The sequence below is a fragment of the Acanthaster planci genome, linkage group LG12, assembly GCF_054643075.1.
Source record: "Acanthaster planci isolate LZ-2023a linkage group LG12, COTS_SCS, whole genome shotgun sequence".
Classification (NCBI taxonomy): domain Eukaryota; kingdom Metazoa; phylum Echinodermata; class Asteroidea; order Valvatida; family Acanthasteridae; genus Acanthaster; species Acanthaster planci.
The window spans coordinates 4255541-4272812 of NC_141788.1; the positions used below are offsets into that span (position 1 = coordinate 4255541).

General features: G+C 40.8%; 1 protein-coding gene across 2 annotated transcripts in view; it reads left to right on the plus strand.

Annotated features, from left to right (window-relative positions):
- Positions 1-17272, plus strand: part of LOC110988465 (ras-related protein Rab-3C-like) — a 40317-nt gene that overhangs the window by 17644 nt on the left and 5401 nt on the right. For both annotated transcript variants that reach the window (XM_022251974.2, XM_022251973.2), the window contains exon 5: positions 3525-3751. In XM_022251974.2, the coding sequence (XP_022107666.1) occupies positions 3525-3712 (188 nt within the window). In that variant the 3' untranslated portion in view covers positions 3713-3751. The remainder of the gene's footprint in view (positions 1-3524; positions 3752-17272) is intronic.

Sequence of the window (17272 nt, forward strand, 5' to 3'; positions counted from 1 at the left end):
ATTAGGTTCGCAATTGAAAATGAACAACCAGTTTGCCGTGGTATAAAGTCTGTAGATGCTGAGATGGGATGGCTTAAATTTGTCATATCGTTTGTACTTGGCAATTGGATTTGGGCGCTCAAAGGCTCCAAATTATGTACATGTACATTATTTCATAAACTTGAGCACTTTTGGTTCTGTTTTGTATACCTGTAAGTACATACCAGTATGTGTATGACATGTAATTCATATTTCTCATGTATATTTCATATGATTTTGGAATTAACTTTTGGGCTCAAACAGTTCGGTAATTTATAAAAAAATCAAACAAGACAAAGCACACGTACCTATCCAATGAGTTCTGAATTTCTATATGTCATGTGTGAAAAGTCTGAAAAGAAAACCTTTGGAGTAGCCTGGCAGAAATATTATACTGTACCTGTTTTAATTTAAGCCTCATGCTGCCCAAGCCTTGCGTTGAATCATTTTCCTTGAAAGCCCTCCAGCTGTACTGGTAGTTCCTTGCAAGTTTCAGTAGACCATTGTTTTACATGTACATGTATCACAAGGCCACTGGGCAGCATGCCATACGTGTGTACAGAAGAAGTGCATATTGCAAGATTTGTATGCAACAGTTTTTTTGAATTTGTGTACCATGTTGGTGGAAAAGATACGTCGAAAAACCCTGTAGTCTTCTGCCTAAAAGCTGAATATTGCTGTAATTGGATGGCTTCTTAAATTCTAATCCCTCCTGCCGTGATGCAGTGCGTGAGGCCATTCAGGTTTTAGCTCCCCACCAATGTGAACCATCACTTTAGAGAGCGGTCTGTAAATCTCATGAATTCAATCATGGATATGGCCTGATTATCAAGGGTGCGTTAGACCCACAAATCCAGTCCTTGCAGGTTGGTGGTAGTAATTGGATTGCTGCTGGATTTTTCTCACGTAACTAAATACAGATGCAGTTTTCAGAAGTGCGCGGTCGGTTGGCACTTTTTTCTTCACTGTATTAAATTTGAATAAAGTAAGCATTTGGGGCACACATGTACAATGTACTTGTGATTTTGATAATTTTTCTGCCAAATTTCTGAAATGACTGTTAAAAGCCAGTCTTTTGAGTTGATTTATGGAAGTCCTGTTTATACCACATAACCAGTATCTTAAAACGGCCCTGGTCCGGGTTAGATTTACATGTACGTACATGTAATTCACAATAACTAATCACACCAAATCACGCTGGTTGGTTGTGATAATTTTATAATAAAAAACACTTCAGCTTTGTTCACCCCTAGGGTTTCTAGTAATAAGTAGAAGAGTACTAAATTTTACATGTGTGAACATACGTGTACATGTAAGGGATCATCAATTAATTAACTCGGGGGGGGGGCAATTTCCTCTTAGTGTTTAAAGATAATTATGTATGCCAGTGTCGCAATTAGATTTGCCATGGACGACCAATCTGAAATCATCACTCTTCCTGTTGTCATTGTATTCCTTCAAAATGATCGGCCATGTACCCGTCTAGAGAAAAAAGAGAGCTCCATTTTCACTTGGGGGAAAAATAAATAATTGGGGCGTGACGTTGCCCAGCAATTTCAGAGATGAAATTTGGGATCAGTGCTGATAAGCACGATAAGTCAGGAATGCAGGAAGGGTGGCGCAGGGGCCCTGGACGATTGTCTGTTTGCTCTCTGTCTTTTGCCCAGTGTAGCATGACAGCACTTAAAGCAGATTTCAGAGGAATGTCAGTGATAATGGACCTTACCAAACACAGTCTTTTTATTACATTATCTGTCGATAGGAAACGGACGGTTATTTGGGCCAGTAATAAATACATGGATGTTTGCTTCTGACCTCCAACATTACAGTGTACAAAATAATCAGAGGAGATAACTGTAACTGCTTTTAACTGAAACGGTTGCCACACCAAGTGCATTTCAGAGCACTGACCAAACACAAGCGTAGGGCACGTGCGTAGCCAATTGCATTTGAACGTGTGTAGTCACTTCCAAATTTCATCATAAAATTAATTTCATTGTGCTAAGTGAATTGAGGAAAAATCTTCATTGGAAGAAAGGGATTGAAAGGATCTGAAAGTCTGTGGACATGACATACACGTACTGGTACTTACATGTACATGTAACTCAGGGCAGCATTCAAAGTCAGAGCAATAACACTCATACTCACCTGTACCCCTTTTTTCCCTTTCCGGGAATAGCATTCATCGAGAGAATGCTGTAGTGGCAAAAGGTATTAAAAATTTGGCCTTTGTTTGCATCGTGCTAGTTGGAGGGTTGAAGTAAATGAGATGCCCGCGCCAAGGGTTCAAGAGGTGTTAATTTGATCCCACTGTGCCGTATCACCTGCCTTTCAAGCTGGCCTCCCACGCATTGACACCCAGAGGGGCAAGGCCAGAATAGGAATGGTCCAATTGCAGGTTGCCATGGGTATGAGTTCATATTGTGGGGATTGTGTATTTATTCTGCTTGCCCTATGATTCCTCGTGACCTATCTGATCTCATCGAGCAGTGATATCTGAATCAAGGGGGGGGAGAGAGGGAGAAGAGTACCGGTCCCTTGGTGCTCAATCAGATTACATTGCCTGTGCTTATTGTTGTGCTTGTTGTATTAAGAAAGATGAAGTGTCTAAGAAGGAGAGCTCCATTCTTGTGTGTGATCGTATCATATGTTATTGTAATGTTTGTTAGTGATTGCTCTTGATGCATCAGTAGACCTTATTCATGAGCTAGCCATTTTAAAGAAAAAAATTGTTCCAAGAATCTATCTTATTCTTCTGTAACCTATTACATAGGGTGGTGCCAGACTATTTCCATGCCTCACTGTCTTTTTTTTTTATTTGGCTTTAATATTTAAATATGATTAATCACAAATGTTTGTGATTTTACATGTATTGACATTAATTTGTAGTAAAGTTTTATTTTAGTGCTTTCCTTTTTATTCTCAAGCGCCAAAATAAAAAAAAATTACCTCACTTTCAATTCAATATGGCCAATTACAAATTCCACCAGCATAGATTTCAAAAGTACATTTCAACGAAGAGAGATTTTAAAAATCTTAGATGTGGTTTTGCTTGATGTGATGGACACTGCAGGAGTACCATTGTGGCATTGTGGCACTGCCCAGGTGTAGCATTTATACACCCCAGTCATCCAACGAAATTGACTGAGCAGCGATATTAATGGCCCCCAGCACATCTGTGTCCCTGCTCCACAGCAGACCCAAGTAGGCAGTTGGCATACACCTCAACGACAGCCATGCCTCAGATTTCATGTTTTTCCTCTTCCTTTATCAGACAGGAAACATAACTCTTGTCTCACTTTTTTGCCGCTGGATGGGTAGTAACCAGAAATTCTAGTCAAATTATGATTGCAGCGCGACATCTGGAAACTGGAACAGCATGTCCATTATCTGGAAACTAATCTAAAAAATCCTAGATTTCCACTCACGAGACAGCGTGCAGTTCCACAATCTTTTTCTTCTTTGTGTGATATATCTTTTTTCTCTCTCTCTCATCTCTCCTGTAGGGCTGGAATTTTTTGAGACGAGTGCCAAGGAGAACATCAATGTCAAGCAGACATTTGAGCGGCTGGTTGACATCATCTGCGACAAGATGTCGGAGAGCATCGATACGGATCAGAGCATGCGGCCGGCCACCACCATCACACCGACCGATCCCGGCCAGACTCCATCGAATACGTCCTGCGGCTGCTGATTGCCTGGTCTTGTCATGGTGTTGGGTAGTTCACTGAAGGTAAGCCTTCTAAGGGGGAAGAGTCCGCACGCCCACAGCCAAGGTCTGCACCATCAGAACCTCTTTTGCTCACAAGGTCAAGTTTACCCTACCACGTAAGACAAGGGCATCTTGTTTTGAATTTTTCCACTAATGTGACACTCTCCCACAGACTAAGCACAGGTGCTGACCACTGAAGGCTATGGACTGACCACGGAGGACAGGCAAATCTCCTCTGTTCCCTTTATGTCCTGTTCTCTGTGGTGAGATACACGTACAACAAGCACTTACATCTGCACAAGGAATATCAAATTTTTCCAGTTGATAGAAGGTGATCATTCCAGAGCTGTCAGTAAACAAATTGAGCTTCCGTCTCTGAAATCCTAAAAATTCAGCTTTTCTTGCGTGGTTTTGAGGAACAAGGGGCGACAGAATCCAATGCCTTATACATACCAGTACTGTACATGTACATGTACCAGTGTTGTAGTCGAGACCACTTGAGACCTTCGCAAGACCGTCCCGCAAGACCAACACAAGACCTCCAGTCTGAATTCAAGTCACAGGCTATTCAAATGAACTGCAACAAGAGTATTCCTTTGTCATTGTTCACCCTGTTGCTTGTGCGTGGTCTCGTGTCTAGTCTTGTGGGTGGTCTTGTGTCTGGTCTTGTGTCTGGTCTTGACTACAACACTGATGTGTACATGTACCGATAGGGACGTGTAGCCTAATATTTTGTAAAGTTGTGCCATTATTTACTTTGTCAGATTTTGGTACATAGCAGTAAAGTTCCTGGCAAAGCGTTCTTCAGTTAAGTTACCCCGAGGAGTTTCAGCTGGAAACCCTGACTACTGATTTCTGTGTCTAGCAGAGGCGTGGAATGTCCTGCTGATCTGCTTTTTTTCCAGTAAAACACCATTTGTTTTTCTCCACAAATTGTGTGTTCTGCCGTGGAACATGATTTCTGGTTGCTTGTGATCCGCTGACATTCACAAAAACAAGCTCTTCTCTGATCCATATCATAATCAGTGTTCACTTGTTCACTTGACCTGCTGGTATTTGAAACACGCTTTTCTCTAATGTGTAACTTTAACATGCAAAATTCTCAGACAGGATTTTGATTGTGTCACGGTGCAGACTCGGCATCCTGGTATTTTCTGAAGTTCCGTTATCTCTCCAAACACGACCCAACTTTAACGGGATGGAATTTTACAGGAAAACTAGCTCATGGATCTGGCTCACTTGTTATGATACATACTTAACGCCTCGGGTCCACACCAGAAGTGTCTTACCAAGCCAGACTCCGATGAACAGCTTTGCTGGCATTTACTGCCTAAACACCTTTCTGCATGGGATGATTACCCACCATGCTTTGGGGCAGTGCTGAGTGATAGTGAATCACTGTGCTGATGCAAAGCTGTCCATCAAAATTGCAAAACAGACGTGTACCTGGAGAAATTTGCTGGTGGTTTTCAAAAACTGCTTGACTGTTTATTATACAGTATCATAAACATTAGATCGCCATTGTGTACATGTACATGTAAATGTATCAGTGTGTACACTGTACCTGTTACTTTGTTCACAATGGCCAAAGTACTGGCATTCCTTATCTGTTTTTACTTCTTTCTTTTTCAAAAAATATTGTCAACAATGTTTTTGTCAGCAAGCATGTCATGTTTGCAGAACTTTCTCACCAGGAGTCATGGCCGCCAATTCTCCTCTTCAGTTTCCACAAGGGAACATTTACGTACATTCAGCCGACCCGATTATTGAAAAAAAAAAAGATGAGTCCGACTTCAAGCCATGTAGTGCTGCGAGGTTGGCATTGTTGTCGGAGGCTTGTGAGTTTGTGACCTCGCTGATGTGATGTGATTTGAGTGGGTTGACAGGTTGTATGCCCTGCAGATCAAATGCAGCTCTGAACTTCCCGAAATCAGTTTTTGTACTTGAAACGATAGCAATTAAAGCCGAGAATAATGGGATTTGGCCTGATGTGATGGAGGATGGGAGGGAGTTAATGGTCAGGGAACTCAAGGCAATACATTTCACACCAGGGGTTCGATGAATCAAGAATGTATTGACACGTATATGTCTTTTAAGGAGTTACATGCCAGTGTAAGCATGCATGATGAATGTTGTGGAGGTACATGTGTAGGTCTGTGTAGCCTAGATTTCCAGCATCCCAGGGTTACATGCATGTCGTCCTGTAACATGTACTGTAGAGACCATACATGCACCTGTATTTGCCTGGAGATGGGGGGGGGGAACAGAATGCTTGTCTCCCCTCCCCCCTAGAAAAGAAAAATTGAGGAAAAAAAACAAGAGCCAAAAAAAAAAAATAATAATAAAAAGGGGAGAGGGGAAATGATGAATATGGGTAATTCCAGAAATGGGTCACTTTTTTCGTGTCCCTGTCACATTTGACGTACATGTGTACATGTAATTTTGTTAGTTCCGAACACATTTTCTAATTTCCGAGAGTGATGAATTACATGTAGGGCAAAGTGCCTGCCAATTAAACAATTAGAAATAGATTGAAATCAATTCCGGTGATATGTCCATGTCAAATAACAAAAGTCAGATGTAACAGGGACATGAATATGTCACACTTTTGGACCACAAATTTTCAGAATTACCCATATACTGGTACTTCAGAATCGACCCTCCCACCATGAATGGTTTTTCAGTGCAGATCTGGGAGGAGAGGCAGTGGGGAGTATGCCCCCTCCCACCAAAAAAAGATCCCCCTCGGATTGTTTTTTCTTGAAAAACGAAACATGATTTTGGGAATCTGTTTCATTTCCCTTCCAACTGAATTTATTCAAAGACATGGTAAACCCCCAAGGTAGCCTCATCCCTCAGAAAGGCAAAAGGTTGCATGCAGAAGTTTCCAAATTTGTTTGGAAACCCCCCCAATGCACCCCCCCCAAAATGTGGTTTTGAATCTGCCCATGCACTTTAAATTTGTGCTTTTTTAACCGACTAGCGAAGTCCTAGGATTTCTATTCTGTCGCCTTTATTTAGAATCATTTTTTATTATCAGGCAGTCTTAATCTGGCACTCATCTCACTATCACTATTTCATAAATTCTGCTTGACGCAGTGAAAAAAAGAAAGAATTGGTTGGCACAAACAATATGAGATCCCAAGGATATCACCCAGTCAGGCTAGCGGTGTGTGGGTGGATGGCAGGGGAATGATGGAGAAATGACTGCCGTGCTCAGCGCTGCTCCAATTAATAACGCTGGCAATAAGGGCTGTAGGACGTCTATCTTGTCATCTGTAGAGTTTAAAGTCTAGGCATGGTTCACCCTACTCCCTCCCCCCTCTCCCATAAGTATCATTTTGGAAGGAACATAACAAATTCTAAATGTGGTTTCTGCAAAATGTGTTTTTCTTTTTTAATTTAGGAACATTTTTCATCGCACATGTAATGATGAAGGTCTGGTAGTTTGCGTACTGGAGAGATATCTCACATTATTGGCTAATAATAGATTTCGTGGTAAAAGAAAATGACACTAGATGTGAGACACGCAATATAAAGGTTGTGTACACAGGTGTGCAGTATCTTTAAACACGACCTGTAGGACATTTGCAGACCATTTTTACAAAAGATCACCAGTAAACGACAAGTACGAAGCCTTTGCGTTCCTGTCTTCAGTGGGAATGCACACGCACGTGTAACGCTTGCCCGCACTACATGTACATGTACAGTACGTGCACATGCACATCATTTTTATGTACTGTTTTTGCTGATTGCACATACTTAAAAATAACACGCCTTCCCTTTGAACATGCCAGAGTCGCACATTTTGCTGATGAAGTGATAACTTGGCAAATTACGAGACGGAGGACGACAGAAATGAGACAAGAAACTCTGGAAGGAAGAATGCCCTCTCCCCCCTACAGAAACAATCCGAAGAAACAAAAAAAATAATAATGTGCAATTGAGCAGTATAATTTCCTGCTCCTTTCATGCGCAAAATTGGAGTTAGTTTAATTTCAGTCGACCTGAAAAGAAAATGGCTAGTGGGGATGAAAAAGATCAAAGGGAGGCTCTAGACGTCTGACAGTTTAGAGGACATCCCGTTTATTTCCCTCTTGTGAAATGGAGTGTGAGTTATTGAAACAATTAGGGTTTGGAAAGAATGGGGCCAAATGTAGGTGTATGGTTACAACCTCATTTTTCTGCCTTTCCCCTGCAGTTCTTTTAATTATAAAGGGCACAAAGGTGCAATTACACATGTAGTTTAGGTTTCAGCTAATGAGGAGGAGGAACAGTTTCACTAGGTAAGATAGGGCGACTGTAAAGAAGGTTAATGCACTTCGCAGCACACCATATGTTGTTTGCATTATACCAATTTGTTCTTGATCGTTGACCCCCCCAAAATAAAATAAAACACTCGTATTTAGTGGTAGAGTTTGCCACTGATCAAATCTGTCAAACTGTGTAAATACCCTTTAGCCCCCCTCATCTAAACAATAAATTACTCTCTAATTCCTCGATCAATCCTGCCAGTGATTGCGCCGTGGTTAATATCTCAGACTTTGTGCAAGCCTCTCTTGGTTTCATTATAATTGTATAGCCTAAAAGCTGCATATTTCCCGTATTGCTCAGTTGGAACAGGTTCAAGTGGCCCGCATGCATTGCTGATGTGTTATTTCATTTCTGACGTGTTCGAGTGGCTGTCAGGGTGCAGTATTGGATAGGTTTCACTTCTTTTGATAGGTTTTTCAGAAATGTTAATTGGCAATGGAGGCATAGAATTAGAGGCTGTGGTCTGAACCGTGCTTTCACTGAGTTTTCACCCAGCAGTTTTGCTGTGGGTATGCATGAGTACTTGCTCATTGTAATCACTCATATCACAGTCTCTTCTTGCAAGAGCCCACTTACTGCAGCCTACTGCGACAGTCCATCGTTATAAAGTACCATTCATTGTACTGGAAAGAAAGGGAAATATTTCTTTTGAGTTAATACAAAGTTGGTCGGAAGTTTCAGAGGTATGCACATGTGCTTGTATGATATTATGCAGAGCCGTGCACAATGCAGTTGCTTTGAGTTCACAAGCCTTTTATGTATAACTGTTCATTGAGTTTTACCACAGACTATCGAATGGCTATCTCGTGGGGACTTTTTCATGAGAAGCCCTATTACAGCCCCTGCATGCAAAAAAGTACATAACATTGGATTAATCAAGAGGTACATGTACCAGTACTGTACCTTCAGCCCAAGTTGCAGAGGCACTTCTGATAAAGTGAACTTGAAAGGTTGAATATTTATCAGGTATTTTTTTTTAATTAAAATCACCAATGAAATCCATGTGTTGGTACATTGCTATAAATCTGTTCAGTCACTCCGTAAGGACTCAATTGCAAGGAAGCTCACATTGACACTTATAAAGTGTCTGAGAAAATACAGTTTTAAAAGATAGAATCTCTCGGCAGAAAGAAGTCGAAAATGAGGAGTTCGAAATTGGCTACTGTCTGCATCTGATACTTGCATAAAGGTGTGAAGCTTTTACTGCAGATAAATCATGCTGGCCGATACCTTACTTAGTATCACTCTGTTGCAGTAACACTAGTTCAGCTGGAGCCAATTTCATAGAGCTGCTTAAAAAAGTGCAAAATTTGCTTAAGCATGAAAATAACTTGCTTAAAAAACAAAGGTTACCAGCCCAAACTCTTTCTGATTGTCATGCTAACCAAAAGACAGCTAAATATGATCCCAAAGCAATATACATCACATGGAGTTTGGGCTGGCTTCCTGATTTATCAAGTAAGGTTTTTTCGCACTTGAGAAAATTTTGTGCTTAAGCAGCTCCATGAAATTGGCCCCAGGTCTTTAGGAACTTCTCTTCATACTAGTAAGCACAGGCGTGGCATACATAGTGTGGACCGCTGCACAAAAGAAGTCCTCATAATGCAGGGTACGATGGCATTGTGTGGACTTGCATGCGTCCACACAATGTTTTCCCCTCTCTGAACAACAGTTTCAGAGGGATTTTGGGGTAAAAGTTATCTGTGGCAAAATGAAGAGGAACAGTCCAGGAAATCATCATCAAAAATCCAACTTGAAGGAGTCATCCTAGTTGGAGAAAAAGGAGCATTTTCCTCACGTTTCCTTAACCACAGGAGAACAAAGGAATGTCCTCACTGTGTAAGTAAAACAGGTATGTGTGTGAGCAACGAACAGTTTGGAAAGATGGATAATAACGAACTTCATTAAATTTTTACTGACAAATTGTGATGTGAAACTATATGACATGGCCGGTATACTACTAGTAACTTTAAGAAAACGAAAAGCTGATGTGAAGGTCTTTTACATGGTTGGATGAAAAATAGACGGTAGTGGCAAGCTCTAGGAACTCGAAAGGAGAAAGTACTGTACAAAATGTATTACATGTAGTAAGCTTTCTCCTCTCCTGGACGGTATAGGCTGTACACTGCCAATTATGGTCTGTTGATTTGTTAACAGTGACATTCTGACCACCTTCATCGAATGCAAATCCTTTTCGGTGGGTATGTTCCCACACCCTGAACATGCAGGGTTTTGCCAGTGGACATAATTCTTTAGGCCTACACGTCCTTTACAAAAGTGGCTTCGAGTCTTGAATTTCTTCTGACGCTTCTTGCAAGCACAGGACTAGAAGTATCATGTACTCGATATGCTTTAATTTCATTGCAGTGTGCTAACCCTCAAAGTATTTTCTGCTTTTGTTATTGGCAGAAGTAGAAATGGTGGCCAGAAAGCACCCAGTTTCACAGAGCTTGCAAGGTGGACATTTTTTCGCGTTTAACAATTTAATCTCTTCAGCACAAATAAACGAAGCACCAGTCACAAGTAACACTCTCACTAACTTTTTGGCTGGCAACCCACTGGTACAAGTATACATGTATGTACGTGTTCGTACATGTATGTTGCTAAGTAATTTTTTTGTGTGTGCTTGAAGCAAATTTTGACACTCACAGCTCCTCTGGGTGTGGGGGCCAGTTCACTGAAAAGTGACAAACGTGCAAAGCTAAGCAGTCTGACTGAATCTGTGAAGATCCCTGCATGTTATTACCGCCATTGCTGCAATGCATTGATTCCTGTTATTGATCCTGCGCATCGGGCCAAGTGTGTTGATACATTACGGGCTGCATGCATTATACAGGACTATGCAAAGTCTCCCAACCCCCATAGACCAAGCCCTTGCATGATGAATTGTTTTGTGCAATCTTTGATTAGTATGGATGGGATGTACATGTATGTGTGTGAAACACAGGACGTGCGAGTCTCATTTCTAGACCTAGAATTTTGTGAGTGGAATCTCACTGTAGGGACACTGCTTCGTTACAGTTTCATGTACAGCGAGCAAGTAAAAAATCCTCCAAAGTGACTCACAATTGACCCAGGATAATTCATGGGAGACCCATGAGACATAATGGAAACCCAGTTGGACTGATGCATTGAAAATCATCCACACTCTGCATGAGTGGCATTCATGCTGAAGCACGTGTGGAGTTTTCAATCCTTGGTCCCAGCCCTCAGGTACGTGTTGTGAGCACTGTTCTACGGAACTGCTGTCTGGGAGCTCGTGAGCAGCATCCTCGGCTGGGGCTTGAACCCACCTGGCCATGGTTTTGTTGGCCTTTTTTAAAGTCACTTTTATTGAAGTTGAAGGCCTTTATAAGAACTTTGCACTGTGTATTAACCAACGAGAACCCTCAACATTTCCCTCACAGAATGTCGCATGTTCATGACGCAAACTGACTGATGCATGTACATCATAATTACGTGTAAGAGCTGGGCTTGCTCTTTCTAATTGCAAAATTAAAACACATTTATATTGAGACTGACTTTGTGGAATGCTACTGTTTACAGCAGCTTCTTACTAAAAGTAAAAAAATCCAACCAGGAAATATTCAAAGTAGTAATACACGTGAGCCAAGTTCACTGCTTTGCGTTTCTGGGAAATGAGCTTGTTTTGTGGGTAACTGTAATGTACTGGTACATATAATTGGTAGTTCTGATGAATGAGTCATTCCCATCAGGTGAACTACATGAACGTACTGTCTTGACCTGCTGCAGGTGGCTGAACTCCCAAACAGTGATGGAGGTTTCGCTCCTCAGCAGAAAGCCCTTCTTGAGTTTCCTTAGAAACAAGCGGAATCGAACATCTCCTCTGGGAAATAAAATCGCAATCTGGACATCCGTCCAGAATCAAGCCATGTTGATAATGTTGTGTACTTTTTCTCATGTTGGGTGGGTGTGTCAATTTGAACTGCAAATGCCGGGAACCCCTGTGTGAGCTACTGTAGGGAAAGACTTTGTGCTTTTTTTTTTTTTTTTTTTTTTTTTTTTGAGGTTTACTTCAAAATTGGCTGGAGAGAATCCAATTTCTGGTAACGTTTGCAGTCGTACATCCACTAATGTCTGTTGACAGCAGCTTGTCTATACAGGCATTTGCCTCACCACATCCAAACATTTTGAATTGCTGTGGGGAAATAGTAAAAACATTGAAAATTTGACAATATTTATTCAGAAAACTTGTGAAAATTTCTTTCAAAGGTGATCAGAATAAAACACAGTGATGTAAAGTGCACTGCAGGAAAACCAAACACCACACAATAACTGTGCCAGGCCATGCAGAGATGTGTGCGTAGCAATATTGATGACTCCCATTAGTTCCGTGTTCGTGTGGACGATCAAAGCTCAGCTCACCACAGTCCGGAAAATGTCAAGCACTTTATTCTGTGCATTCATGCACTTGTTTAGGATTAATGGAATACAGTCTGAATGGGTTCACGATGTACTTGTAGTTTGTATTCACATTTGTAAAACTTCATGTCATGTTTAATTGTTTACTTTATGCATAGGCCAAGAATGCCGTCTTAGTGTACAAGATAAGAAACAAGTTTCCAGGAAATCTTTGACAATCAATCACACCTCTGCTTAAAGCGGATGAAAGCTTGAAAATCCTCCACTCAAATATAATGTACAGAAGATTCTCAAATGAAATTCTGCTTTAGTATTCAAATATCCAGGTGTGAAGATGCCATCCTTATTGGTGTGAAAGCAGTGTCCTGTCACCTATGTTTGAGTAGGGGGTTTAAATCCCGATATAGCATGAAAACTTGTTTTTTTGGTTTGTGGCATTTCGAATTGCTAAGTCTGCACAATTCCTAAGGAAGTAAAATTTATGTAAAGGGTTTAAAAATATCATCAGGCCTCTTTAAGTTTTGATGGCTCACTGAGCTACATGGACATGTATTTTTAAAACAGATTTCAGTTTTCTCAGAAAAACAAATACTTTGACAGTTTGGATTAGATAATTCTGTTCAATCTGAAAAAAACTTGAATCTTGTTGTGAGTCACCTCTTTATTTCAGGAAAGCTTTATCCATCTTTTAGGCTTGCAGAATGGGTTTAATTCAAAAGGGGGGGAGGGGTTGGGAGGGGGAAATGCTGTCTTTGTGGCTTAAAGTCCCCAGAAGAACACAAAATTCCAAGAGTAAATTCCTCTTTGGCTAACCAGTTTCAGCAAATTAAGGGTGGATCAATAGGCATATTACCAGTACATTTGTTGCCAAATTTCATTAGGTCCATTTACATTTGTACCTTGACATTTAAAAACTGTTTGGATGGGAGGGCGTCTGAAGGACAGTGTGTATTTTTAATTATGAAGGCCCAGAGATTGGGCCGTATTGAGAATGGGGTGCATAAGCATGCTTGTTGTTTAACCGGTGACTTATTGATTGGTAAGATGTGGCTTTTAGGGGGCGGGAGAGTGTATTATTTAGGATATTCAAGTTGAAATTTGTGGGACCCTGTTTACATGTATCATTAAATAATGAATACACTTTTTATATAAATTCCATTTTTGTTAAAAATTAATCTTATTTCTTAAGATATTCTTAAAGTTTCCCCTGATAGCTGTAAGTGCACCAAACTGTACTGGAGAAGTAAGATTTCATGGACAAATGAAAAGGGGGATAAATGGGATGGAGTGGGTGACAGTGACCGGCACCTCAAGGTAAAACATGGGTCAGATGAAAATGGTGCATCTGCATGCTGGAGATGAACCCAAACAAGACATCAATGCACACGCTCACAAAGCTTGTACCTACAATGTAGTTGTACACTTCTACATAATGGTGTGAGTAGTGGCGTGTACCATCAAGGACTGCACTGACTAGCTGACACGTTGCTCATGATTCCAACTCGTGGATTTGGTCGTGCATGGGGATTTGATTGCTTCAGTCAGGCCCTGTCAGCCAAGGGGTCATTGTGCAGTGCATTATTAGCGGCTGAAGCAGGGACGAGAACCTATTTTTAGAGAGAACAAAGTGTACTGCACGCATGCTGTGTTGCTCCAAGCCATGACTAAAATGCACATGTACATGAAGACATGCTGTGTGCAGTTCATTTACAAGTACTTAATTCCCCTGCCTGGTTCCAGTACTGTGTCTTCGTGCCTACGTTTATGCAGATAGACACCTCCACCCCCCACCCCGCACAACATGGTGTGGGTTAGAGACAGTGAACACAAGGATTCTTGCATCATATCCAGGGGTGCGAAATGCATGGGCCAACTCACGCAGCCTGCATGGTTGTGAGTTTTTTAATCAATACTGCTTTAAGTAGTGAGTTGTGCTGTGGCCACATCAGGCTAGCCGTGGCTGGCTGCAATCTGGAAATTATGGAACCATCTGCCATTAGCTGCCTAGACGGATATTTTGCATGTTGACTTGACAGTTGGTAATATAGTCCAGTGGGCTAGAGTGGTTGCATTATCTGCTTTTTAAGGGTCATTTTGTTGACTGCATCATAGCTGAGGATGATTAATTACATTGTGTCTAATTATTAAAAATAACACCGAGACTTGTTTTGATCAGTACTGGATTCATAGTGTCTTGTTGGAAAAAAATGCAGTATCATAATAGTACCTGTGGGATATTGCCACTATTCATCAAAAATAAGAGCTCTTAATGTCTCGTATTTCTCGTAAGAGGTAAGCACAGCCAAAAGCATGCTAACTTTGCCGGAAAAAGTTGCTTAAACTTATTGCCTTAACAATAGAAATCTCCATGAGCGCACAACCTGTGCTAAGCACTGCCATGAAATAGTGCTTAAGGTTAGGAAATTTTTCTGCTAAAGTTAGCATGAATTTCAGCCCTGTGAAATAGGACCCAGGGTTAGCTTTCCAATTGAGTGTGTGCAGTAAATAACTTTGTGATTCAGGGTACCGTGCTGCACTGTAGTTTACATATTGCACATGTGCGAAAGACAAGCTTCCTCTCTAAATCACAGCTTTGTCACCATCTCGGGCGTCATCACCAACATACAAACCTCTTGCAGGCACATGGTGTTCAAGAATAAATCCTTTTTGGACAATAGTATACAGTTTAGATTTGTTGAAGCAAAATGTTACTTTTTATTGAGATTTTAACTTCAAAATCAGAGAAGAGGAACCAGTAATAACTCCCCAAAGATTACACTTCGAAGCGCGGGAAATGTAGCTGCTTTTTAAAATTGATGGGAGACGCCACTTTTGTAGATTGGACCACTCGGAGTGATCTCCCTTGGTTGGAGTTGTGTCGTTTTAATGTGGCCATGTCATCATAACTTTCAGTCGTTTAAAGTATTGTATTTAAGCCATCTTTTCTTGCCATTTCCTCGTCATTTGCAGTCATTTTATTGTTATTACAAAACCATCTTTTGTTACCACACCACAGCTGTTTTGTAACAACTGTCTTTTAAAGTGAATTGTATAGGATGGTTGTGATGCCTGAGGGTCTTTTTGGGTTTTTTTGGTGGTATTATGTAACGGTTAAAAAGATTTACTGTCATCACCGAAGGATAGGTATGTAGTTTCATGTCAAGCTGGTAAGGAATCTTCATGAATGATTTTAGGGTGAGATTTTACTTTGCATTGTCCAGTGTTCACATAACAGTTGTGTAGCCATGCCAAAAGCAAAACAACCACTGTAAGGTCTCTTTGATTCCTGATAATATCCTCTCCATCAAAAAGACACACTGTGATAAATTGTAATGGGTAAACACAATACGATTGACGACAGGTTCTCGGGACTGAATCTGGGCTGAAATTGCATCACATTGTCATGGTGATGCTCACGTCATCTCTCTAGCACTTTCTTCCCCCTTGTTACCCACGCGTTCAGAATGAGCTTAGGGGAGTAGGACGTTAGTATGCTGAAGTGCAGGGATATAATTTGTGCCTACGTTAGTGACAGGGTTGATCTTTTTTTTCTTCAAAATAACGTCAAGGTTAAGTGATGTAGTGACGGCACTAATTTTCAAGATGCCACAAGGAGGATATAACGCAGCGTGAAATTGCATGCTGGCCGTCCTGGATAAATTACTGATGGACTAATCATGTTGGTGCAAAATCAAGTTTCGTTTAGGATGTACGTGGACATCCTTGTAGAGGGAATTTAATATTCACAAAATGAGTTTGTTGAAACTGAATTTTATTTTAGATCATGGCACTGCATGGGGGGGGAGAAATTACAGTTGGACGTGGGCATATTTGACCTTGCTTGTCAAAACGAGTGATTGCAGCTTGTCTAAATAGTCTGAAAGTCATTTGTGTGTGAAGATTTCTTCAGACTTCCTGTGCATACATGTACAGTATGGTCTAACAAAGAAAAAGACATTTGTCTTTGTGCAAATTACAACTCAAACCGTGAAAGATTACAGTGTGAAACTTTAATACACAAAAGATTAAGACCTTCCCACGTCCATGTATCCTTCCTATATCCTGAGCTCTGGAGGTGTCTTGATTCATACATGTACCTGAAAACATGTACATGTACATTCTCACTTTTGGATGACATCACTGGGCCTTGGTTCTTCTCTCTGATTGGCCAGTTGATGGCTGTATCCATATTTCACACTCAGGACTCAAAGGGGCAAAAATAGTGTGATGTGAAATATGGGGAAATTCTGGATTATTGACCAAACTCTTAACCTTTTCACCAAATATGCCTGAAAGTTAACTTTTTATGCACTATAAAGGTCTCCCACACTGTGACAAAAAGGTTTCAGTTATTTTATCATGTTGCAGCAAAACATGAGGAAAACATACGAATCCATGTACAAAGCGAAGGGAGGGTTGCCCCCTTGCCCAAACGTGAGTGCGATGAATGGAATAACCCCCGACCATAGGAATGTACATGTATACATTTCTGAAATACATGTAAATGAGTTTTCATCCAGAGAACTCAGTCAGAAAATACTCTGCAAAGTATCGTTTGCTTTCTGCCTGCAGTACATTTATAAAAAAAAAAAAACATGCTCCCTTCCATTGGTTACCTCTTCCCAGGGTTTTGCCTTATTCCCAGGGACCTGAGTATTTGAAGGTGCTCATTGAGTTGGAAGGATTAGTACATTACAGCTTCCATTACATACATTAGGGAAGCTTTTTGTCATTTGTAACTATGCACTGTTGACAATTTTTGAGTGATTTGCAAGATTCCAACAAGTGTTATGTTTGTGTTTTATAACCCCCCTCCAAAAAAATCTGTTTATTGATGCCAAGTGA